Source organism: Eubalaena glacialis, chromosome 1 (assembly GCF_028564815.1).
Source record: "Eubalaena glacialis isolate mEubGla1 chromosome 1, mEubGla1.1.hap2.+ XY, whole genome shotgun sequence".
Classification (NCBI taxonomy): domain Eukaryota; kingdom Metazoa; phylum Chordata; class Mammalia; order Artiodactyla; family Balaenidae; genus Eubalaena; species Eubalaena glacialis.
In genome coordinates, this window is record NC_083716.1 from 22,682,427 (window position 1) to 22,709,519 (window position 27,093).

At 41.2% G+C, this 27,093-nt stretch overlaps 1 protein-coding gene across 5 annotated transcripts in view; it reads left to right on the top strand.

The window, feature by feature from the left end:
* The window catches only part of SORCS1 (sortilin related VPS10 domain containing receptor 1), a 559,510-nt gene that overhangs the window by 169,321 nt on the left and 363,096 nt on the right, over positions 1-27,093 (top strand). For all 5 annotated transcript variants that reach the window (XR_009701631.1, XM_061197256.1, XM_061197118.1 and 2 more), the window contains exon 2: positions 16,074-16,141. Coding sequence is in view for 4 of the 5 variants with exons in the window: in XM_061197256.1 (XP_061053239.1) it covers positions 16,074-16,141 (68 nt within the window). In the remaining variant the exon portion in view is untranslated. The remainder of the gene's footprint in view (positions 1-16,073; positions 16,142-27,093) is intronic.

Sequence of the window (27,093 nt, forward strand, 5' to 3'; positions counted from 1 at the left end):
TTCCCTACCACCTCATGCAGCAGCCAGGGAGAGAGCTCTGGCTGAGGCGTCTCCTTCCCCCAGTGGCTCTGAGTCACTTGCTGAACTGGTCCCAGTGACCCCCTCGCGTTCCTGTTGCCCACTGGGAACAGTGCTGCTCCTTGTCTCTGCAGAGAGCCGTTCGCAATGGCCCAATCACAAGGCAAGGAATCAGAGTCTTTCCTGGGAGATTTGCATTTCCTAGGGCACACTGGGTGTTGGGTTTCTAAATTTCACTGTGTGTCTTGATTTAGGATTAAAGGATTAAAAAGTAAGGGAAGCAACAGTGACTTACTTAACCATTTTTGCAACTGATTTCCCATGTGGAATAGAGATATCATTTGTTCCTAGCCTTTCTTATCCTTCTTGACTGAAACCTCATTTCCTGCGTCGGAGTGAGGGACATTTGAGTGACTCAGTTTATGGAGTCCTTCATCAGCAGAGTAGCAGATGGATGGTCTTGTTGGAGATTTGGGGGAAGTCATTCTCCTCTTTTCTGGGCATGAGGACTCCATGTTTTATACCTGCTGGTGGGTAAGGAGAGCTGTGGTCCTCTGGCCTGTGGCATCCACAGAGGTCTCCGTGAGTGAGACGTAAAGATGACCCCTATGCTCAGGATGGTGGAAGAGTTAACTCAGCCCATCCCTCAAGGCCCTGGCTCCAGATCAGAAGCCAAGAAGATTGCGGCTAGATTGAGTCCTAGCCCATCACATCTCCTATGTGAGAATAACTAAAACCATCTCCCTACGATTGTAAAGTGAGTTAAATGACATAGTGTGTAAAGCACCTGGCTTGCTGTAAGAGCTTGGAAATGTCCCATTTACTTCTAACTAGAGATTGCTCCTTTTAGTTTCCAAAGCATTCAGTTCTGACCTGGAGGCTCTGTGAGTCTCTCCCCAGCTGTAATGTATAATGTGGGTGGGTATCTTTTCCGTCTTTTTGCATCCTGGATAGCACTTAGAAGAACAAATATACATTGTGGTCAGTGTCCAGAAAAACAGTTTATAAATGATATATATATATATATCTATAGATATATATAGATAAGGTGAGATAAGATAAGATAGATAGGATAGATAAGACAGGAAGGCAGACAGACTGAGCTTAGCCTCAGGTTGATTGAAAGCAAGAAGTATAATCTTTGAAACTCTTTCAAGTTCTTTCTTTCCCTCTCTTTAAAGAGTTTTTTTTTTCCCCTCAGGTAAAGCACCTGAGCTCTGGTCTCAGTTTATTTGGGTTTAAATCCCAGCTTTCCTAGCTGATGGTAGGCAAATTCCTTAAACTCTCTAATCTGCCATCTGAAAATAGACCATCAAAAGAAAAAAAAAAAAGAAAAAAAGGAAGAAGCAGCAGCATTGGTTTCATAAGATAGTTAAAAATGTATATAGATTATATTATTCAAAATGCTTAGCAGACTGACAAAAAAAATTTTTTTAAGTACTCAATAAAGTAAACTGGTAATAATTCAGTTAGAAAAGGGAATTCTAATTTTATTGATCCTGTTTAATAGGAAAAAGGAAAAAAGTTAAACTAATTGGCTAAAATCACATAAGGAGTTAAAATTGGCTCTATAACCAGAATCAAGTCTTCTCAACTTCTAACTTTAGGTCTCCACCCTGCCACCCATACGGACTTTATTTGGCTTTGTCCCCACTGTACAGAAGAGGCAGTTTTGAGGGGCCCATAGGAATTTATTGAAAGAGCTGACTTTCAGACTTTGAATGACTTACACCTATCCAGGACTGTCCATTCTTAGATAGGAGAAACTCACAGAATGGGAAGTGGGCCTCTGCAGTGTCCTGGCCAACCTTCAGGTGTCTCACAGGTCTATGCATGAAAGCTAACACTTTTGGATGAAAGGACAGAAAAATCAATAAACCTTTGGATTGGATCACAGACATGTTTTACAACTACTCAGCCCTCGCAAAAGAGATACACAACATTGAATTATCTGTAGGTTTAATCCTTTAATCAGCCAGGACTTCTAAGAGGAAATCCATAGTGTTCGGAATGTCATTCTTAAAATTGGAATTTCATTAAGTGGCAGTGCTCTTGTGTTGCAATTACTCAGGTTTTTTGAGCCCACTGTGTTCCAGATGCTTGCTACGATAATTGCTCATGTAACTGGAACATGCTGTTTATGCCTGGAAAAGTCCATCACCAATATAACTACAGTCAGTCAGTCACACCATCAACAGATATTGAAGTTCTTTAGGTCAGCAGGAGAACACTGTGTCTGAGTTCACGGGGGCATTGGTGTGACATTGATCTGAATGTGAATGTAGGAGCCATATCATACTTGACCTTGTAGGTCATACGAAATTTAAACTTTAAGTTCAGTGGGAGGCCACAGAAAGGCTTTGAAGAGTGGGAAAAGATGACCAGATTACTATTTTTTTTTTAAATAAATTTATTTATTTATTTATTTATTTTTGGCTGTGTTGGGTCTTCATTTCTGTGCAAGGGCTTTCTCCAGTTGCGGCGAGCGGGGGCCAGTCTTCATCGCGGTGCGCGGGCCTCTCACCGTCGCAGCCTCTCCTGTTGCGGAGCACAGGCTCCAGACGCGCAGGCTCAGTAGTTGTGGCTCACGGGCTTAGTTGCTTCTCAGCATGTGGGATCTTCCCAGACCAGGGCTCTAACCTGTGTCCCCTGCATTGGCAGGCAGATTCTTAACCACTGCGCCACCAGGGAAGCCCCAGATTGCTATTTTTAAAAAGATTATAATGGTAGCAGCACAGAGGGTGGCTTGAGGGAAGCAAGATGAGATGGTGGCAGAGATGTCAGAGGCATTGCACTAGGCCAGACCAGGTTGATGTGAGGTTAGATGGGAGAGGTTTATAGGACTTAGTGATTGATTCGGTTTGGGGAGAAAAGAGAGGAATGGCATCAAGGAAGACTCAGAGCTCAAGCAATGGCAATAGCACTTACTAAGCCTGGTGACATTGAAGATCGAGGTATTGGGCGTTGAATGATATTATAATGGGAAGAGATCTTACAAGCGCGTAGCATAACCATGGAGGAAACTGAAGCCCAAAGAGGTACATTGGCTTCCTCAGTGTCACAGTGTGTTAGCAGCAGAGCTCAGACTTAAGTCTGTGTCTCCTGATTCATAGCCCAAGACTGCTGAAATGGATAGCTCCATTGAAAAGTTTTAATGAGCAGCACCTAATGTGAAATCCTACTGAAAGGTGGATTTACAGTGACGTTAATGAAGCTTAAGATTCAGAGCCTTCGTGGGCATGAGCTCCTGTGAGTGCTAAGAGTTTTGGGGAGTTGTAGATTGTTTCAAGTGGACAGGGGAAGCTAGGTTGCAATCAGAAAACATTTCTATTTCCTCATTTCTGCCAAACTGCCTAAAGGTGTCTCAGAAGAAAAGTACGCAGATCTTTAAGGCACTGGTAATTCGTTGTGATCTAATTTGTCATTCTAATAAATTTTGACTGTTACATCTCAGTTTATTAATAATTTTGTATTATTTTTCTTAATGTGAGGCCCGCAAATTGTATGGCTTTCATTCTCACAAGATCTGGGTCTGTGCCTGGTCCTACCAACTTCTGTTACCTCTTTAACTCTCCGGGCTCAGAACTGGCCCAATCCAGTCCTTCCTCCTGTACCTAGGAACTCCTGCTTCATACCCCCAATCAGCATATGGTTTGTTAAGGTTGTTCTTTACTCTCAAAGCTCCTTATTCAAAAACTGATTCTTCTAAAAGTGTAACCTACACCATTTGTCAAATGAGGTGGTTGAAGTTAGATAATCTTTCCAGTCCCTTCCAATTTTGTCCTAAGTTTCCTTTCAAAGAGTGGCAAAATGCTAATTTTTTTTATAACCACCCACCATCCATCTAGATGCAATTGTAGAGGATTAGAATTAGAATCATGTAGAAGCATTTTGGTTCCATGACTAAATGACAAGGAACATATAAAAATCACTTAACTTCTATAGGGTTTTTCCTCCAACACAAACCTTTATTATTTATTATTATATTTGACTTGGGATTTCAAGATGTTATTTGAATTTCACTTTTAAGCCAGCTTTTTTTAAGCTTTGAATTTCCTTTTAGGCAAATTGTGTCTCACCACACTTCAGCACTCAGACAAGGCAAATATTAATAAAAGATCTGCTCCTAGAGATGTCAGTGGTTATCGTTTATTTATTTCTCTTCTTTCTGGTCCACATTAAGACTTTCCCAGAGTAAAGGAAAATATTTGAACTTAGCTTATTTGAACTATCTCTAGTGTTTCAGTGGGTTATTCTTGTTGCTTTTGTTAGTTGCACTGGTTGGTAAATGAGAAGAGAAAATGAAAAAAAATAGAAAGCTTACCTTCTTTTCATATTTTATTCTAGTGTCTTACTGAGGTTCATGTTCTGATGCTTGGATCACCATAATATGCATATCTTTATTTATTAGCTTTCTGTGTGTTGTGTTAACCTTGAAAACTAATGTTTTTTAAAAATTGACTTAACCTCTTCAGACCCATGAATAACTGCATAAAGCCCAATATGGAGAAGTGGAAAGGGAAAGTCTTGCTTCATTTCTTTCTTTCGAAGCTAAATATAAGGAAACATAGGAACAGAAGGGCCCCTCATCATTAACATGCTGTTTGCTGTTTAATGGTACGTTCACCTTGTGTGTGGGCTCTTGCATAGGAAGAGTCTTAATATTTAGATAGCGTCTATACTTCAGACAGTGATTTGAGAGCTTGCAGATCTATTTCTCAGATCAGTGCCTCAAAGAAGTTGAAAGGAAGGGAATTTCTCCATTATTCACATCCCCTCTCTCTCCCTCCTACCAAACTCAGTTTTGTACCCCTTGTACTTCAGCATATGGAAGGTTTCCTCTGTTTTGTTTTCTAGATTTCCAGAGAGAAGATATTGCAAGAAATATTTTTTTTTATTGTTTTGCAGCTCTGAATTAACAATTCTCTGCATTATCTGTGTTTCTTTCAGTAAGTACCAGGTGACCTAATTTGAATAGGGACTACCTCAAAGGAGGATGGTTGGGATATCATGTCCATTCCCTTTGAAGCACTAGGAGGGGAATGAGGAGAACGTGGTGTAGAGTTTGTTTCTTTAATTATGAAATGATGGACTTGCAGAGGACATTTCCAATAGGTTGCTTGCACTGTAGCACTCCAGACCACCCACTGAGCTGCTAGCCTCTCTCCCCTCATGCTCTAGCCTCACTTGCTTTCATGTCTTGAAGCTTTGGCTTTGGATCTCCAGTTCTTTTTAATATTTCTATTTTACTATTGTTTTAATATTTTCTATTTCCCTATATAGCGAGGTTTTGTCTTGAATATGCATTTTCCTCATATTTTGTGCAATCATTTTATCTTGATACTCTTCTGGGATGACATGGGTGCCGATATCTTGCTCTTTTCTAGAAAAAAATATATCATTTAGTTTAGCATCTCCCTACTTCCTCTGCTGTAACACAGAAGATTGAAATGGAGTATAATTTAGGGCAGAGTAATTTAATTAAAGGAAGAAGCGTATGAAATGGTCAACATTATCCACTAGATATGGATCTATGTTTGGAAAATTATCCTCTTTTTTATTATTCAAAAAAGAAGAGGAGGAGGAGAAGGAAAGAAAAATGTAGGAATGAAGTGTCATCAGTCAGTCTGTTTGGCTTGGCATTGTAAGATAAATAGATTTTGGAGAGAGTACTTTTTATTTTTTTCTGAGTTGGTAGCATCCCTCACCTTGGGGAATTGAAGAGCAAGTTGATGATGAAAGGTTCTATATTCAAGATTTGCATCCAAAAGCAACTTAGGTCTGGTGGGTTTGACAAGCTTGGATTTGTTTGCTAAATATAATGACTTGGCTCTAGGATTAGAGCATAAGAGCTTTTTATTTAAAACATTTCTTTACTTGTTACTAAGAAGAAAGAACTTGACTTTCAGCAGACAGGTGGCAAGAGATATGCGTTGCTTCCAGTGAGAGCTACAGTTTTCCTCATGTGCAAACTCCTGGGACAATGTCCCACAGCTCCTGGGCCAGCCTTATATATTAGCTACAAATGACCTCTACAGGGAAACAGACTCAGAGGAAGGGCATAGCAAATTTTACTAAAAAACGTTCCACTTCCATAAAGGCTCTTCTATATGCTGCAATTTGCCCTGTGTCTAGTGTTGATTAGGTTATTTGCATGCCCTGTTTGTGTCTCCATCTCTGTTGACTGTCTTGTCTTTTAAGTTCCCCGGGGTGGGGGGCGTCCAGTGGCTGTTTTACTCACACCATTTCAGTGTCATGCAGAGGATATCATATGAATAAACATTACATTAAATTATGTGCGGGCTTCTACAAAACATGAAGGTCATTTGGGGATTAAGGACTTTCCAGAGGCAAAAATCTACTAACTGCTTTCTAGCTGGCCCTGTACCCCAAATTCATCCCACTCTTTCTACTGGTTTTTCATTTCAACTTGTGTTTGTATGTGCTGGGTTACTTCCGTCTGATGACTTCAAGTGCACGTGTGGTTGTGAGTGTGTGCCTGCATCATATCAACCTTTCAGCTTCCCTCTGGGGCTTCTTAATCTAGTTTAGCAATTATTGATTTCTCTGCCCTTTGATAACTCAAATGGAGCACAATTATACATTCACGTAAATCTCCTGAAAATGTTGCTATAATAAAACAGTCTGTTGAAATTTGCAGTTAGATGTGTGCACCTTCATTGTCAGGAACTCCTAATCCCGGGACAACCAAATTCTGTTGTGAGTTAAGCAGAAGGATCAACTCCTCAAAAAAGGATTTCACCAGGGTTCAACAATTTAAAAAAAAAAAAAATTTTAAAATGACAAATAAAAATGTCATTGATCTGAGGTCAGTAAAAAGGTAAAACTCAAGTTTGTCCATTATAAGGAAAAAATATTCCAGGAATTTCTGGAAGAAGGCAGAACAATGGATGAGTTTGTGATCAGTACCTTGTCTGATAGGTAACAGGACTTCAATACTATTGAACTGAATGTAAAGTGAGGATCCTTCAGTGGTTCTGCCTTGCCTCTAGGAACAATCATACCCATATTAAGCAGGATACCATGGGGAGAGTTAAGCACAGTGAATAAGAGTCTGTATCTAATGTGAGTTAAACTTGTCCCCCACTTACTAGCTGAGTACTTTAAGTTACTTAGCTTTGATTTTCTCATCAGGGAAAAAAAAAAAATCATGTAAGTACTTGAAATGCCCTTAATAATGAAATTTGTCTGGCATACAAAGTAGGTATCCACAAAATGCTAGATATTATTAATAATAACAACTGCTTACACTTGCACAGTATTTTAACATTTGCAGAGAGTTTTCCCACTTCCTACTGTGTTTGCTTCCCAAAACTCTGCAAGATAAAAAAGAAAGGTAACATTATCTTCTCATTTTACTGATATTTATTTATTTATTTAAATAAGAGAAGTCAATTCCGTATTTAAGTGCTTTATTCAAGGTGAAGCAGTGGCAGATACTACTAACTGTAGTGGCCACTCCCCACTTTTTCTTTGCTGGCAGAGCCCACCTTGTTTTCTCAGTTTTTATTGCACATGCTATGTGGGCATGTGGCTGAATCCTGGTCATTGAAACTGCAGAGATTTTGTCGGTAGGGCTTTTGGGAAAGGGTTTCCTTTCTAATTTAAAACAAAACAAAACAAAACAAAACAAAACAAAAGCATATATATACACTAGAGGCTCTTTTTTTCTTTGCTGGAAGTAGCTGTGTCTGCACATGCTGCAAAGAAGTGTCACAGACTCCTTGCAAACACGAGGGCAGGTAGCACCCTGTGTTGACATTGTCAGAAAGGATATATGTGTATCCCTTGGGTCCTTGATGACATTGTTAGGCTAACTTAGTCGTGGAACCCCATCAACTCTGGACCTCTTGTTACATGAGATAACACATCTGTTACTGTTTGAGTCATTTTTAATACTCCGTTTCTCATGCTAAAGACATACTAACAGATATGGTGGCTAAACCGAGAGTCAAAATCTGGTCTCCTGCTGATTGCAAAGCCTTTGTTCTTTTCAGCAAAGCACACTGCCATCCTAATATTAAGGCCCTTCATAGTAGAGCCAAATGTATCTCTCTATTCTGATATTTGTGTGTTCCTGCTGTTGCCGAAAACCCAGCCTCCGTTCACCGGTGCCGACAGAAACGCGGAGACAGCTTTGGAGGAGCAGAAGAGAGTAGCTCTATTGCTTTGCCAGGCAAGGGGGGCCACAGCAGGCTAACGCCCTCAAGACTGTGCCCCTCTTCCTGGGAAATAAGAAGGGGTCTTATAGTTTCAGGGTGGAAAATAGGGCTCTAGGTAAGGATCAGGGCTGATGTTGTCTTGCATTCCTCTTTTCTCCTGGAGACATTGAGATCATTAGGGCTGGTGTCAGGTGGTTCCGGAACAGGTTCCAGTAGTCCTCGAGGTTATCGTTCCGTGACCTTCTTTCTGGAATGAAGAATGCTCACAAAGGAAAGGAATGTTAGGGAGTATTGTCTTGGAGAAGTAAACATCAGGTGCATAGTACAACTTTAACTAGGGGGCAATCATTTTCAGAGTTCAATTAAGCAAGAAAGAGAGGAGGAAAAAACATCTGTAGGAGACCGGTTGAATGGGTGGAAAGAATAAGGGCTGAATAAGGGCTAACATAATGGGGGTGCCTTGACTAGTTTCTACTACAGCACTGCCCATAATCTAAGCTTGAGCTCAATCTGGGGACTTGCCCTCTTGGTTGCCCTGTGAGCGTTCACATCTCTGGATGCTTATCCTCATGCTCCCTTCCCTTAGAGGATCATCTCTGTAGCCTCTCAAGTCCATCAGAGTCACACACATCCTTCGGGATTTATCTTGAATGCCTCCTTTTGTAAGAAGCTCTTGCTGAGGATATTTTTCTTTCTTGCTGTCTAAAAGATATAACCACTTTTCTCCTGCTACATACCTTTTTCTTCCTTATTTTGTAACCATCTTTGTACAGCTCTGCCTCTCCACTAGACTGTGAGTTTCCAGGAACTGGTACTGAGTCTCATTCTCCCTTTGTGTCCTGATAGCACATATTTTTTATTCCTGCTTCTTAAGAAGGCATAATAAATGTTTATTGAATTAAATGTGTGGAATTTTAGAGCTGAAAGTTCTTTCTTCTTAACAAAGCTCCCGTTTTCTGGGAATTACAGAAGGTTCTTATCCTTGGATTCATGACCCCCGTAGGATTCAGGAGATCAGTGAAATCATTAACATTATATTCATTGTTTTATGCTCATAACTTTTGTTAGATCGATTTTTAAAGAATTCATGGCTCCTTAAAAGAATGAGAACCTCTGTTTAAATTAGAAAGTTGAATAAAGGCTTTCTGAACCAAAGACACAATCTGGAACATGCGTATTATAGGGAAACCACTGTTGTGAGTTTTCTTCTTTTCCCTAAAACTGGAGTACAAAGAAAACAACCAAAAACAAAACAACTTTCTGGCTGTTGAATACCCCTCTTCTATCTTATCCAACTCTTTGATCCCCATGAAAGATTGTTCCACATCTCTTCAGGGCCCTTATTATTCTCTGTCTCCATATTCACGTCCATCCACGTCTTTAAAAACATCCCACCTAATGTCTCTGGCAAGCTGGTGCAGTGAGCAGAGAGGGGACACTCAAGGCTGGGCAGTGAGGAGACACCAGGGCCTTCAGGAAGCTGGTGGGGGAAGGATGTGGGTAGCCAGCTGCAGCCCCTGAACCTAACGTCTTCCATGTGGTTATACTAATGCTCATGCAAGCTTGACCATGGCCCACTTCAGAAGAGAGGGGTTGTGAGCACCGGCAAGATTGAGTTCCGTGGAGCCACCCCGAGCTTTACAAGGATGGAACCACCTGCCCACGCTCCCCCTGAATCGCTAATGACTGAGAGCATTACAAAAGAAAATGTCATTTTGTAGACTGGGACCCGTGTCACCCTCTTCATTATTCAGAATTTGGAGCTATAGACCCTTAGGAATGAAAAGACTTTAGGATCTTGTAGCCAAAGTGCTCACTGTCAAGAAGCCCAGGGCCACACTTTTGTTTCCCCTGAGATTAGATTCTACCTCCACATTTGGACACAGAGTGAGAAAAAAAGGAATGAAAATCGTTAATAATTGAAAAATGAGGAGACATGTCCTACTTTTCTAAGATTTCCCTGAGATGAAGGGGAGATGAGTTGAAGGCCAGTGGCCAGGCCAGATGTCCCAGTGGAACTCAGATCTCCCTGAATGTCCACTAGTTCTCCCAGAGCTACCCGGAATTCATAGTTTAGGAAGAATAGGAAGCTTGCTCTGCAAACTCCTCCTTCAGACAAGATTCTCATTAGTCCGCTGCTACCAACCAGGTTGCTACTCATAAGCAAAGTAATTAGGAGAGGCCACTCCAGGGAGAATATGCACATTCCTTCTTAGGGGATGAAGGAAGGGGAACTGCATTGACTCCCCACCCCACCTTCCATCCTCCTTCCTCTGGGGTGCATGCTTTAAGTTAGCAAAGGATGAAAACACTATGTTCTTTCCTTAGGAAAATAAATGGAGGATTCCTGTGCTACTACTTGGGAAGGATAGAGTAAATTTTGGTTTGTTGCAGTCTAGTAATCAATTCAGAGACATTTTTAAAGGTATACTGTGTAGAATCAGGTTTCTAGGAAGGTGTTTTAGGCGTTCCTTAAATGTTTGGAGTTTCATTTCTAAATTATATTTTTATGTTAAAAAAACCACCTGCTGTCACATTCTAAGGTGTAACCTGTCTCAATACTTGGCATGATGGAGACTTCTGATATGTTAACTTAGCCTGCTGCCTGCTGTGTTCATTCATTCTAATCCAGACCTGGATATAAGGCTTGCCCTGCCATTTTGATACTCATTTTTACTGATTTTTGCTATTTTACGCTAAAATGACTGTTAGTCATCCATGTACAGTCTCCCCTCTGTAGCCATAGGTTCTGCATCCCTGAATTCAATCATCCACTGATCAAAAATATTTGGAAAAAAATCTAAAATTTTCCAAAAAACAAATCTTGAATTTGCCACGCGGTGATGCTTATTTACATAGCACTTACATTGTGTTAGGTATTGTAAGTAATTTAGAGATGATTTAAAGTATATGAGAGGATGTTCATAGTTTATTTACAAATACTCTGCCATTTTGTGTAAGGGACTTGAGCATCCATGGATTTTGGTATCCACAGGGGATCCTGGAACCAATCCCCCGTGGATACCAAGGACAGCTGTACTAGTGTCTCTGTCTCTATGCTTTTGCTGTGTAACTGAGAGCAGAAAGAAGTTGGGGTTAGTAGAGGGGAGGAGTGAATTGGCATCTTCCTTTCCCAGGGTCCATTGTGATGTTCTTCCCCCAACTTTGTTGAGGAATACTTGGCAAATCCAATTGAATGTATTTAGAGTGCACAACGAGATGCTTGAATATAAATATACATTGTGTAATGATTGCTAAGATCAAGATCTCTCTCTCTCTCTCTTCTTTGGTGAGAATGCTTAAGATCTACTCTCAGAAAGTTTTGAATATATAATATTGTACTATTAACTATAGTCACCATGCCGTATAATAGATCCTCAGAACTTATAACTGAAGGTTTGTGCCCTTTGACCTACATCTCATTTCCCCCCTCCTTGCAGCCCCTAACCACCACCATTCTATTCTGTTTCTATGAGATCATTTTTTGTTTGTTTTAGATTCTGCATCTAAATGATACAGTATTTATATTTCTTTATCTGGCTTATTTCGCCAACAAAATGCCCTCCAGGTTCATCTGTGTTGGCACAAATGGCAGGATTTCCTTTTTTTATGGCTGAATAATATTCCCTTGTGTGGACTACTATACTACATTTTCCTTATTTAAAAATTTATTTTATTGAAGGATAGTTGATTTACAATGTGTTAATTTCTACTGTACAGCAAAGTGATTCAGTTATACACACACACACACACACACACACACACACACTGTATTTCTTTTTGATACTCTTTTCCCTTATGGTTTATCACAGGATATTGAATGTAGTTCCCTGTGCTATGCAGTAGGACATTATTTATCCATTCTATATATAATGGTTTTCACCTACTACTCCTAAACTCCCAATCCATCTCTTCTCACCCCTGCCTCCCCCTTGGCAGCCCCAAGTCTGTTCTCTATGTCTGTGAGTCTGTTTCTGTTTCATAGATAAGTTCATTTGTGTCATATTTTAGATTCCGGTTATAAGTGATATCATAGGGTATTTGTCTTTCTGACTTACTTCACTTAGTATGATAATCTCTAGGCCATCCATGTTGCATCCATGTTGCAAATGGCATTAGGAATACTACATTTTCTTTATGTGATGGTTTCTTAATACCTATATACAGAGGGGCGGGTGAGAGGCTGGAATTGGTGGAATTATTCAGTGGGAGCTTTGGGAGACTCTGGAAAAAGAGGTAATAGTTTGTTGAGCTCATTGCTGGGGAGGAAGCCACAAAGGAAGCTTCATTCCCTTGAAGACCCTCATTTATCCCTGCACAGAGCCTGGCACAGTTTCTGGTGCCTTCTCATCCTCCAAGGAATGAGTGATTTGAAAACAGCAGCTTGGTGGATAGGCTTCAGCATCCTCTTTACAAGTATGGAGAAAATGAAGTTCCTCCTCTCCCCCGCACCCCCCCCCCAGAAGCTTTATGAGCAGTGGCTATGGCAGGAAGGAGCCCCAGCAAAAGAACAGGACTGATGACTTGTGGTGACAGCAGCTCCTAGACTGGTTGGGGGATCCTTAGACATGTCACTGTGGAAAGTCCCAGAAATAAGTGGGCACTGAGGTACTGACACAGTGTAGGTAGAGGTTGTCTAGTCATAGATATTTAGATTATAGCTATTTGAAGAAAGTATCCTAAGATTTAAAGAGGAACCTAAAAAAGGTATTACCATATGGTCACCACTTATTGTTTTGAATCAGGGATATTTTGGTACTATATCATGAGAACAAGATATAGGAAGAAAACAAGATGTTCACAGATATTCCATTTTGTGCGAATGTGTTTATCAAAACAGCCTTGTTCTCATTGATTGGATGTACAATTAAATGCTGTACACTTGGACTCGGAATTAAATCTACACGTGAAAATTGTTTACCAAATGAATAAAAGTAAATGACGATTTATATATTTTTTAAGTACTTATAACATTTCACTTGATCAATAAGTTCCAGTGATTTTTTGTTTGTTTGTTTGAAAAATACACAAAAATGGTAGACAGTCGAACCAGACTAGGCAGACAATTGCGTTTACCTCTTTTTCTCATCCAGTGGTGGCAGTTTTGGCTGTGGCCCTTTAACAGATGCTAATTCTGTAAAACAGTATTGCTAATTAACCAGAGCAGAAAAACAAACAAACAAACAACAACAAATCCGATCTAATATAATGACGTGTCACCATCCAGGAGTAAGGTGGTAAATAATGCATGTAGACAGGAAAGGGAAAAAAAAGAGGGGAAAAGAGATTTCAAATAATCGATTGAAAACATAACTAAAGGTCAGCAGTTCTCCCTCCTTTCTTGCCCTCTTTCTGAAAACAGAAAGATTAGATTGATTCAAGCAGATATGCTTTGAAATGCCGTAAATGACACCTCATCTGGTGCAGTATTGACAAACTGCCTGAGCGTATCACTGGCATTTTCGTTTTACCAGCCCAGCAAGAAGAGTCAGGGAGTGGATTTTTACCTCCCTGCCCTCCTGCCTGTGAATTGCTTAAACACTTTCTGTGTGTGTGTGAGGGGTTCCACACCATTACATGCTGGGTTAAAAAGGTTCCTTCTCTGGGGCTCCAGTGAATTCCCTCGTCAGATGGATGGGAGAGGCAGTTTGTGACCCGCTGAACTTCATTATTTAGTTTACTGCCGTCTTGTATCAGGAGAGCAACTACCTAGAAGTGCTTTATGCCCACACACCCGTTTTCTTGGTGGGGGATTTATAGGCCTATTCGGCAAAATCATATCGAGGTAGAGCAGCGACATCACTCTGTGTCTTCAAACAAACAGCCCCCCTGCTGCCGCTGATCAGCATTCCTGGGATGGCGGTGATTGAAATTTAGCACTTCAAGCGACTTAATTGGCACACGGATCTGTTAAGCATATGCCCCCACCGCAGGCCTGCCATCTGACGGGCCCATAGGGTGCCCGGAGCCTCACACATGCTTACGTTTTGCTAAAGAAGTAAGTTTTGAACAGGTCCTTGAAGGAGGCCTGTGCGGCGGTTAAGGAGATGGGTAGCCTTAGAGCACAGGTCCTCGGATTTCTGCCTGTCTTGGGGTGACCGTGGTCCTTCATTCCCTTGAACTTGGAGCAAGCCTAAGGTCATGGGGTTCCAGTTTGCTTGCTGTGAAAGAAGTGATCAGAATGTGCTCATCGAAACTGTGCCTTCTGTAAAGCGAGCCCTGTGCTAGCGGAGTAGAACTTGGAAGGATTCAGCACTTCTTGGCATCTTGCTGCCTTGGAATTCAAGGTTAGACTGTTCTGTGCTCACTGTGGCTAGAACTGATCCCTTGGCCTTCAGAGAAAATCCAGGAAATTGATGTCAACATTTTTCTGCTGAGTTGGAAACAGCAGGACTGGGCCGAATGTTCTAGGTTATGAGTATGAGGAGAGAAATATGACCCTCAACAGAAAACAAAGCAGAGCTATTAGGTTCTTTTCATTTATGTAAGGAGAGCAAATAAGGGCTGAGACCATCCATGGTTAGAAATACACTGCTCTGTTGTATCTTCCCAAGTGGCACTCCTGTGCTTCGCTTAACGCGGCGGAGCCAGGTCATGAGTTTCAGCGGATCCCAGACCACCAGGCCTCATCTGTATGTATGTTCCCTTTTGGCATCAGGCAAAATCCTGGGCTCCTAGTAAATGGTTCATAGGTGTTGAATTCTAAAAGAATGAGCTAAATAGTTTGGCTTCCTCTGAGTGGGGTTGAAAAGAGCAACAAGTTAAAATCAGGGAAGGTTTGCCGAGAAGTGAATGAAGCTTAAGTTTCAAAGTCCCTTAATTGCATAGCCCCCTTCCCAGGGTGTGGAGATTGGAACTCATAATTTTATATCTTGTTTCTTATGAAGGGCTCCCTAAATTCTGTAAGCTTCAGGACCCCATAAGACAGAGATCTGTGCCTGTTCAAATGCTGTTGCTTAGTGCTTGTTGCTTCAGTCCAGTGCCTTTCCCAGAAATTGGGAGATCAGAAGAAATAAAGCCAAACCCACAGAGGAGAAGAAAGAGAAGGAACTAGCATTTAAGAACCCCATGCTAATTGAAGCATAATTTGCACTTATGACCTAATTTAACCCCTCACAGCCACCCTTTTTTTAAAATTATTATTTATTTTATTTATTTATTTTTGGCTGTGTTGGGTCTTCGTTTCTGTGCGAGGGCTTTCTCCAGTTGCGGCAAGCGGGGGCCACTCTTCATCGCGGTGCGCGGGCCTCTCACTATCGTGACCTCTCTTGTTGCGGAGCACAGGCTCCAGACGCGCAGGCTCAGTAGTTGTGGCTCACGGGCCTAGTTGCTCCGCGGCATGCGGGATCTTTCCCAGACCAGGGCTCGAACCCGTGTCCCCTGCATCGGCAGGCAGATTCTCAACCACTGCGCCACCAGGGAAGCCCCACCCTTTTTGAGAGATAGGCTGTTGAGGTTCAGAGAGGCTGAGTTACCTGCCCCGTCTGGTACAGCGAGGAGGGCTGGGACCTGTGTCACTGACCTTCCTCTCTCCCAGCCGTCTGCGCAGTGGCTGCCTTGCAGGACACGTATCTGACAGCTCTGCTAGCTTTCCTGAAAGTGTTAAGCCCACCAGAATAGGAAATGCCTGGATGCGCAGGTAAGTCTTGCTGCCGGGTGAGAGGGAGAAGGTTAGGGAGGGCATCAGGCTTGAGCTGTTTAAGGGAAGGCACAGGCAAAGCCTTCCCCAGTCTGTGTAAGCGGATACTGCAACAACTCATTCAATTATGTGAAGTGCCCATTAAAGGAATTCTAAGCCCTCCCTTGGGCCATTTCAGTTCTATGAGATTGTCATTGTTTGAAACTAACCGTGATTTCTTCTTTTGCCTTCAGGTGATTCTCATTTTGACAAAGCTCTATGACTATAACCTGGGGAGCATCACGGAGAGCTCGCTTTGGAGGTAGGGAAGCTGAGCTAATAATTACTGTGTTACTTAAACATGATGTCCTCGGCTGGCTGCTCACCCCCACCCCCGCTTCCTGGTGGGAAGGTTTCTGCTTCCTCATACTCTTTCCTCTGAGTGAGGTTGAAAAGAGCAACAAGTTCACATGTTTGCTCTTCGTTTCCCTTAGCCATGGGCTGGGGTTCATTTCCAGGAAGGCTGGACCCTTCCTTTTTATAGACGTCTTCTTTTGGTCAGATCCTTTTGCTAAACTGCTTATTAGGTTGTCTTTATGCGTTTTGGTTCCCATAGTTCTCACTGATCTGTGAGCTTATGGGGGCAGAAACGAAAGAATAAGGATATCTTTGCAGAGGGGATCAATGTAACCTCTAGGTCTACAGAACCCAGGCAGGCTACCAGGGCAACATTCTTTCACAGGTTCCCTTCTGTGGTTCTGCAACACAAAGGGGCACACACACACTTATACGCTTGCCTTTATTTCTGGGATTCACACTACTGCGTCACACATACAGAGTGGGCAATTAGTACTTTTTCAAATGAACGAACAAATTCTTCAAGGGCAGACTAACTTATTGGATTTAGCACAAAAGAAGGTCCTCAAATGCCCAGGCAGTTATTCTTTCCTCCTTTTTCCTTGGAAACTATACATTCTGTTGTTTCGTTTTGTTTCTTAAAAAAGTATTGATTTATCCCACTCCTAATTGGCTCTTCTCCACCAGCCTGTGTCATGGGCCCGTGCCCGAACCAATCCCTGAGGTCCAGGAGAGCACCTCCTCTAATTGGTCAGGCCTGGATCACATGATGATCCCTGACCTGGGAGAGGATGGAGACAGACTCTGGAGATGGTATTCACACACATACACGCACGCACACACAGACTAAGTGAGAGTCGTTATACAGAAAGGTGGGAGTGGTCTGTGGGCAGACCAAAGCTAGTGAGTGTCGACCACATAAGATCTGCGGGGGGTTCCATTACCTGTCAGTTCACATGACCAGGAGAGTCTGGCTCCTGGCTTTCAGTGTCAGTGCTGAGGTCTAGGGAGAAAGACTGCAGTCACCCTGTTTGTGTCAGGTGTCCCCCCCGGTAGAGTCAACAGTGGCTTGGGAGGGAAAGTTGATTTACATGGAAGCAATTTGGTTTCAGGGCCTGCTTCTTATTGGGGATTGCAGTGGTCATACAAGAGGAGGCTCATGGATTGGATAGACACCCCAAAGGAATCTACCAGGCCTCACAAGAAGATTGTTCATTAAATTTCATTTTCACCTGATGTCTATTTTCTATTAGGCTTGACACTGTGTACAAGAAGCCCCAAATAAATTGTCCTGTGCTTTAGGAGAACCCTAGTAGACCAAAGAAAAGGCTAGATTCTATTCTTTTGTTTGTTGTCAGGCATTTCAATTATTGAGCTCTTTCCCCAAGTAGGAGGTCAATTATGCAGAGTTTCTGTCCCAAGGAAATTTATGTAACTGATTTCAAGTGTGGGAAGTTTGGTAGGAGCCTTAAAAAGTACAGTTCTTTAATACATTAAGGGCCTGACTCCTGCTGTATTGTTTAAATTCAGTACCTATTCGTCAGCATCTCTGAGTAAGCTTACGCTTCCTTGGAAAATTTCTCTAATGTATGTGCATAAATGAAAGTAAAAGCCAGCTTTTACTGTGTAGTGCATCTGCCATGTAAAGTGTTGTCGGCATATTAGAAAATTAAAAGATGTGCAGTTCTGTCTCAGTGGGACAGAGGCAGAGCAGCCATAACTCCCCACCTGAGTAGTCCTGGGAAGGGCATATTGGAGGGATGTGAGGAGCAGCTTGTCCTGGATTGCTGAAGCTCACGCTCAGCATGCTTCTTTCTCTCTGATGGGGCACTGTTACTGATGCCTCAGTCTAGGAAGAATATTCTTTTCTTATCTTAAGGGAGGGGCTTAGTGAAATAAAAACGGCATCACGTTCCAGTAGTACCAGACCTCCCTTCTGAGGGAGCAAACTCCATGGGCTTAAGCCTGGGAAGATGTGGCAAGAATGACCTGCTGACTTTTCCATCTTAGAATCAGTTTCACTGGAACATATATACATATGTATACATACACACACACACACACGTATATACACATATTATGCACATATGTACAAGTAATATGTATGTGTATATACCCATTTATATTTGCTTTTCTAACATACCCACAATAGTCATTTGCCATATATGTCATATTCTACATGTCATATGTGGCAAATGATTCCTGGGGGTGTTCTATGTTATTACAACTGCCCGTTTTAATACTTTGATGGAAGAGTACATGCCTGAAAAGACAATTTAGAAAAGAAGAAAGGAGAAAAGGGAATATTTAGAATACTTCACAATTGCTTTTCAGGGCTGCATTTTTTGAGTGGCTCATGGTGCCCATATTTGGTCTTTAGGGAACGTTTTGGGGGTGTTAACGTAGAGGTGGAGAGGGACAGGCCTGGATGGGTCAAGGATGGGGACCAGGAAGAAAGGTCCTTATGGTTCCACGTCATCTTGAAGGAGACTAGACTGCTAAGTGTTGACTCATTTTCTCCTGTACCAGCTTGTACAATCTTCTCAGAAAACCTGCCTATGCCAACTGTCAGGGGCTTCTTAGGGGCACAGGCCAGGGTTTAGAGATACTCAGGGCACTCAGCACTGAATGCAGGACTTAGCATATAGATAATGCTCAGTAAGTATCTGGTTTTGAGTAGACCAGTGAATACTACAGTTTTGTCTCTACTGCATGGTCACTAACATATAACTCTCTTTCTCACTCATTTATTCAATAAAGATGAATTGATTAACTCCTCTAGGCCTTATATTGTTCTTATCTAGGGAAGGAAAGTTGGGTGAGTACATAGATCCATAGCATGTAGGTTCTGCCTTCCAGGACTTCATTGTTTAGAGAGACAAAGATCTTTGGACAGTTGAAATGAGAGAGAACTGTACTTGCCTGTAACCTGCCTTATGTAATTGTATTGAATAAGATACTTACGCAGTACCCAGAGCTGCCAGATCCCAGGAGATGTTAAATCTAAATAGACACACTGTCATACAACTGTTAAGTGTTATAATAAAGATATAAGTGTTGCTTCTTTGCTTTGCTCATGTGTATATTCTCTCTTCTCAACTAGACTTTATGTCCTTAAACCCAACACCTTGCTGGTTTCATGGTAACGGCAGCGATGCTGTTGCTCATGAAAATCATGACAACAGTAACAAAAATTAACTTTGATCGAGCACTCACGATGTGTCAGGCACGATGCTCAGTGCTTGACGTGCATTATTGCATCCTCCCAATACATTTTTACAGTGTGCCAAGGTCACACAATATGTCAGTAATAGCCCACACACTTACAGGCATGCTAGTTATAAACTTCAGTCATTTCACTGCTTATTGATCATCCAGAGTCCCATCTGTCTTCTGGGGGATCTTGCTGCACATAAGTAAACAACATTTTAATCATATATATATGTATACATGTATGTATGTATATATATATGATTGTTACATACATATATATATATTAAAAATAGGGTTTTCAAAGTGCTATGACATTTCGAGCAGCATTTGCCCTATTCCAGAAAAATACTGGGCAACAGAGAAATGGCTTCTTGTCCAACAAATAGATACATGCGCTTTTTGATTGAGCACGTATTCTTTACAACTTTTACCAGCTGAAGAGTCCAAAGGGGGCAAGTGGCAAACGTCCCTGGGGTCTTAGAACAGGAGAGAGGCCAAGAAGCAGCTGACCTTGCAGTGATGTTCTAGGGCTTTCAACCTCACTGAATCCACAAAGCCTGGCTGACAGAGCGAGATGCCGCTATACCAAATTAATGAGCTTTGGCTCCCATTTGGCCTTGTCATTGATTACACCTTAATCCTGGAGCAAGTTGTTGATTTTGTTTTGTTTTGTGTTGTCGTTCATTCAGGGAGTCAAACTGAGAGGAAAGGGGGATGATCTGACACAGAACAATTAACTACACCTCAACATCTTCTCTACTTTCCAGTGGATTAAGCTGTGAGATTTGGTAGAGCTGGTGATTTTACCATACTGAAGCAAGATAAGCTTAAAGGTTGAGATAAATAAAATGTCAAAATCTAGATACAGTATCTCTGAGAAGAAATATATTAACCTTTTTTCCCTCTGTGCCAGGGTAATCAGCATTCTGCTGAGAGAGGCTTAGCTGGTGAGGAAGCCCTAGGCAATTCTGGAAGGACTAAAGGTGTACTCTCTTAAAGGGACACACAACCTGCAGTGTGTCTGTCGTAGAGCTTGCCTGGCGTGGCTGACTTCTCATACTCCCTAGTATCCTATTTTCTGATCCACATGAAACACAAGCTTCCGAACACATCTCCACAATTATGTACTTCTCAAGCTGCAATACCTGCTTTTGTGGGATGAAGGAGCATATAGTTAAAGCGGAGAGAATGGGTTAGGCCATTTGATTCTGCGCTGGGAGCCAGCCCTGTTTCCTTGTCACGGGAGTCACTTTGCTTCTTCTTGGGTGTTACACACAGCGATTATCAAGAGAAGCTTCCCAGTAGAGTCTTTGTGGAGAGAATGGCTGTAGAGTGCCTTGAAGCAGCATCTGTGTGGGGTTGGCTTCAGCCAGTACTTTCTGGAGAGCTCAAGGGGTTCAGGCTGACAGAAGCTGACCTGAAGACGGTGACTTTCTGCCAACCCTGTGGGTGATTCCCATTAGCTGGAAGCCTCTCCCTTTCTACTCCTCATCCAGGGGAAAAGCATAGAGCGTCTTGGATAGATTATTAGTCTCAGCTTTGAAAGATGTTGTGCTACACAATCCAGCTTTCAGTCAGCCACAAATACAAGAATAGAGAAGGGGGGTAGTCACCCTAAAAAAGAAAAAGAATAAAGCTAGAGTGTGAAATTTCCCTGCAGGAGGGCTCTTTGTGTTACACAGATCCAGTGATGCTATTCATTCATCCCTGTGTTTGCAGATGTTTAGTGCCTTCCCAGTCGCCCCCAGGAGAGAGCCAAGCTCCCCAGCAGGATCAGGGGGTGCTTTGGATTCTGGATTCCTTTGAGCTTTGTAACTCCCACTCCCATCCCCATATTTGTGTCATGCAGAGCTGCCTGTGGGTCCTGGACTTATAAATTCATTTGATTAAATCTTATTATTTTCAAAAAATCAAAAAAAAAAGTATGTTCATTATAATGAACCAAACAATGCAGAGGCAAACAAAAAAGGTTAGTAGTCTTTTACTGCCCACACTGATCCAGCTTCCCTGAGGTCAGTGATGCTAAGAGTTTTGTGTGATTCTGTCCATATCGTTATGACCCAACTCAAAAATACCAACACATATATACGTATGTGGACCACTTTTTTGTTTGTTTGAGAAAGTAGGAGTAACTGTTCATAGGACTCTGACAACCTGTTATTTTCACTTAACAATGAGTTATGAGTGTCTGTCCAGATGAATACACTAAGAAAAATGGGTCAGGTTTATAAGCATCAAATAGTATGGATGTTGTATACTGAATTTAACAACTGCATGCTTAATTAAATTATGTAGTGCTTCTTTTGAGCCAGGAAGTGTTTTCAGTGCTTTTTATCCTCATAACAACCCTATAAAATAGGCACTACTAGTATCCCAGGTTTACATATGAGAGAAGTGAGGCTTAGAAACATTAAGGCTTAAAAATTAATGTGCCCGATGTTCATGTAGTCAGTAAGTGTCAGAGATGGATCCTGAGTGTGTTCTATTAACTCCAAGCTACACTACTTCCCCCTGACCTTTTTATTGGATCATTATCTAATTTCTACAATATTTGCTATTACATATAGTGCTTCAATAAACATGTTTGTAAACATGTTGTTACATTTTTGGTAATTTTCTCTTTGTAAAGTACTCTACAGTCCTAAAGGGGATATTGCTGTATCAAAACCAAATGCATTTATAATGTTAATAGATACCTGAAATTACTTTCCAAGATGGTTAGGATAATTCATATACCCACAAGCAATAACAGACTGTACATTTCCCAATGATTTCACCAGCACTGGGTATTTTCTTTTTTTTTTTTTTTAACATCTTTATTGGAGTATAATTGCTTTACAATGGTGTGTTAGTTTCTGCTTTATAACAAGGTAAATTAGCTATACATATACATATATCCCCATATCTCCTCCCTCTTGCATCTCCCTCCCACCCTCCCTATCCCACCCCTCTAGGTGGTTACAAAGCACCGAGCTGATCTCCCTGTGCTATGTGGCTGCTTCCCACTAGCTATCTATTTTACATTTGGTAGTGTATATATGTCCGTGCCACTCTCTCAATTCGTCTCAGCTTACCCTTCCCCCTCCCCGTGTCCTCAAGTCCATTCTCTATGTGTGTGTCCTGTCACTAGGTTCTTCAGAACCATTTTTTTTTTTAGATTCCATATGTATGTGTTAGCATATGGTATTTGTTTTTCTCTTTCTGACTTACTTCACTCTGTATGACAGTCTCTAGGTCCATCCACCTCAGTACAAATAACTCAATTTTGTTTCTTTTTATGGCTGAGTAATATTGCAATGTATATATGTGCCACATCTTCTTTATCCATTCATCTGTCGATAGACACTTAGGTTGCTTCCATGTCCTGGCTATTGTAAATATAGCTTCAATGAACATTGTGGTACATGACTCTTTTTGGTTTTCTCAGGGTATATGCCCAGTAGTGGGATCGCTGGGTTGTATGGTAGTTTTATTTTTAGTTTTTTAAGGAACCTCCATACTGTTCTCCATAGTGGCTGTATCAATTTACATTCCTACCAACAGTGCAAGAGGGTTCCCTTTTCTCCACACCCTCTCCAGCATTTACTGTTTGTAGATTTTTTGATGATGGCCATTCTGACTGGTGTGAGGTGATACCTTATTGTAGTTTTGATTTGCATTTCTCTAATGATTAGTGATGTTGAGTATCCTTTCATGTGTTTGTTAGCAATCTGTATATCTTCTTTGGAGAAATGTCTATTTAGGTCTTCTGCCCATTTTTGGATTGGGTTGTTTGTTTTTTTGAAATTGAGCTGCATGAGCTGCTTGTAAATTTTGGAGATTAATCCTCTGCCAATTGCTTCATTTGCAAATATTTTCTCCCATTGTGAGGATTGTCTTTTCACCTTGTTTGTGTTTTCTTTGCTGTGCAAAAGCTTTTAAGTTTCATTACATCCCATTTGTTTATTTTTGTTTTTATTTCCATTTCTCTAGGAGGTGGGTCATAAAGGATCTTGCTGTGATTTATGTCATAGAGTGTTCTGCCTACGTTTTCCTCTAAGAGTTTGATAGTGTCTGACCTTACATTTAGGTCTTTAATCCATTTTGGGTTTATTTTTGTGTATGGTGTTAGGGAGTGTTCTAATTTCATTCTTTTACATGTAGCTGGCTGTCCAGTTTTCCCAGCACCACTTACTGAAGAGGCTGTCTTTTTTGCATTGTATATTCTTGTATCCTTTATCAAAAATAAGGCGATCATATGTGTGTGGGTTTATCTCTGGGCTTTCTATCCTGTTCCATTGATCTGTATTTCTGTTTTTGTGCCAGTACCATACTGTCTTGATTACTGTAGCTTTGTAGTATAGTCTGAAGTCCAGGAGCCTGATTCCTTCAGCTCCATTGTTCTTTCTCAAGATTGCTTTTGCTATTCGGGGTCTTTTGTGTTTCCATACAAACTATGAAATTTTTTGTTCTAGTTCTGTGAAGAATGCCGTTGGCAGTTTGATAAGGATTGCATTGAATCTGTAGATTGCTTTGGGTAGTAGAGTCATTTTCACAATGTTGATTCTTCCAATCCAAGAACATGATATATCTCTCCATCTGTTTGTATCATCTTTATTTTATTTCATCAGTGTCGTATAGTTTTCTGCATACAGGTCTTTTGTCTCCTTAGGTAGGTTTATTCCTAGGTATTTTATTCTTTTTGTTGCAGTGGTAAATGGGAGTGTTTCCTTAATTTCTCTTTCAGATTTTTGCTCATTAGTGTATAGGAATGCAAGAGATTTCTGTGCATTAATTTTGTATCCTGCTACTTTACCAAATTCATTGATTGGCTCTAGTAGTTTGCTGGTAGCATCTTTAGGATTCTCTATGTATAGTATCATGTCATCTGCAAACAGTGACAGCTTTACTTCTTCTTTTCCGATTTGGATTCCTTTTATTTCTTTTTCTTCTCTGATTGCTGTGGCTAACACTTCCAAAACTATGTTGAATAATAGTGGTGAGAGTGGACAACCTTGTCTTCTTCCTGATCTTAGAGGAAATGGTTTCAGTTTTTCACCATTGAGAACGATGTTGGCTGTGGGTTTGTCATATATGGCCTTTATTATGTTGAGGTAAGTTCCCTCTATGCCTACTTTCTGGAGGGTTTTTTAAATCATAAATGGGTGTTGAATTTTGTCGAAAGCTTTCTCTGCGTCTATTGAGATGATCATATGGTTTTTCTCCTTCAATTTGTTAATATGGTTTATCACATTGGTTGATTTGTGTATATTGAAGAATCCTTGTAGTCTTGGGATAAACCCCAGTTGATCATGGTGTATGAACCTTTTAATGTGCTGTTGTATTCTGTTTGCTAGTATTTTGTTGAGGATTTTTGCATCTGCGTTCATCAGTGATATTGGCCTGTAGTTTCCTTTCTTTATGACATCTTTGTCTGGTTTTGGTATCAGGGTGATGGTGGCCTAGTAGAATGAGTTTGGGAGTGTTCCTCCCTCTGCTATATTTTGGAAGAGTTTGAGAAGGATAGGTGTTAGCTCTTCTCTAAGTGTTTGATAGAATTCGCCTGTGAAGCCATCTGGTCCTGGGCTTTTGTTTGTTGGAAGATTTTTAATCACAGTTTCAATTTCAGTGTTTGTGATTGGTCTGTTTATATTTTCTATTTCTTCCTGATTTAGTCTTGGAAGGTTGTGCTTTTCTAAGAATCTGTCCATTTCTTCCAGGTTGTCTATTTTATTGGCATAGAGTTGCTTGTAGTAATCTCTCATGATCCTTTGTATTTCTGCAGTGTCAGTTGTTACTTCTCCTTTTCCATTTCTAATTCTGTTGATTTGAGTCTTCTTTTTTCTTGATGAGTCTGGCTAGTGGTTTATCAATTTTGTTTATCTTCTCAAAGAACCAGCTTTTAGTTTTATCCATCTTTGCTATTGTTTCCTTCATTTCTTTTTCATTTATTTCTTATCTGATCTTTATGATTTCTTTCCTTCTGCTAACTTTGGGGGTTTTTTGTTCTTCTTTCTCTAATTGCTTTAGGTTTAAGATTAGGTTGTTTAAGATTTTTCTTGTTTCTTGAGTTAGGATTGTATTGCTGTAAACTTCCCTCTTAGAACAGTTTTTGCTGCGTCCCAAAGGTTTTGGGTCATCGTGTTTTCATTGTCATTTGTTTCTAGGTATTTTTTGATTTCCTCTTTGATTTGTTCAGTGATCTCTTGGTTATTTAGTAGTGTATTGTTTAACCTCCATGTGTTTGTATTTTTAACAATTTTTTTCCTGTAATGGATATCTAGTCTCATAGCATTGTGATCAGAAAAGATACTTGATATGATTTCAATTTTCTTAACTTTACCAAGGCTTGCTTTGTGACCCAAGATATGATCTATCCTGGAGAATGATCCATGAGATAGAAAAAAATAAAATAAAGTAAAATAAAATAAAGTTATTAAAATAAAAAATAATTATTAAAAATAAAATATTAAAAAGTAATTAAAAAAAAGAAAGAGAGAGCAACCAAACCAAAAAACAAATCCACCAATGATAACAAGCACTAAAAGCTATACTAAAAAAAAAAAAAAAAAGAGTGGACAGACAGAATCCTAGGACAAATGGTAAAAGCAAAGTTATACAGACAAAATCACACAAAGATGCATACACTTACACAGTCACAAAAAGAGAAAAAGGAAAAAAATATATATACATATCTATATATTAAAAAAAAGGAAGAGAGTAACCAAATCAATAAACAAATCTACCAATGATAATAAACTCTAAATACTAAACTAAGATCAAACATAAAACCAGAAACAAATTAGATGCAGAAAGCAAACTCCAACTCTACAATTGCTCCCAAAGTCCACTGCCTCAATTTTGGGATGATTCGTTGTCCATTCAGGTATTCCAGAGATGCAGGCTCCATCAAGTTGATTGTGGAGATTTAATCTGCTGCTCCTGAGGCTGCTGGGAGAGATTTCACTTTCTCTTCTTTGTTCGCACAGCTCCTGGGGTTCAGCTTTGGATTTGGCCCCGCCTCTGCATGTAGGTCTCCTGCGGGCATCTGTTCTTTGCTCAGACGGGATGGGGTTAAAGTAGCAGCTGATTAGGGGGCTCTGGCTCACTCAGGCCGAGGGGAGGGAGTGGTACGGAATACGCGGCGAGCCTGCGGTGGCAGAGGCAGGAGTGATGTTCCAACAGTCTGAGGTGTGCCATGTGTTCTCCCGGGGAAGTTGTCCCTGGATCATGGGACCCTGGCAGTGGCGGGCTGCACAGGCTCCCTGCAGGGGAGGTGTGGATAGTGACCTGTGCTTGCACACAAGCTTTTTGGTGACTGCAGCAGCAGCCTTAGTGTTTCATGCCCGTCTCTGGTGTCCACGCTGATAGCCGCGGCTCGCGCCCGTCTTTGGAGCTCATTAAGGTGGTGCTCTGAATCCCCTCTCCTCGCACACCCCGAAACAATGGTCTCTTGCCTCTTAGGCAGGTCCAGACTTTTTCCCGGACTCCCTCTCGGCTAGCTGTGGCACACTGGCCCCTTCAGGCTGTCTTCACGCAGCCAACCCCAGTCCTCTCTCTGGGGTCTGACCTCCGAAGCCCGAGCCTCAGCTCCCAGCCCCCACCTGCTCTGGCGGGCGAGCAGACAAGCCTCTCGGGCTGGTGAGTGCTGGTCGGCACCAATCCTCTGTGTGGGAATCTCTCCGTTTTGCCCTCTGCACCCCTGTTGCTGCGCTCTCCTCCATG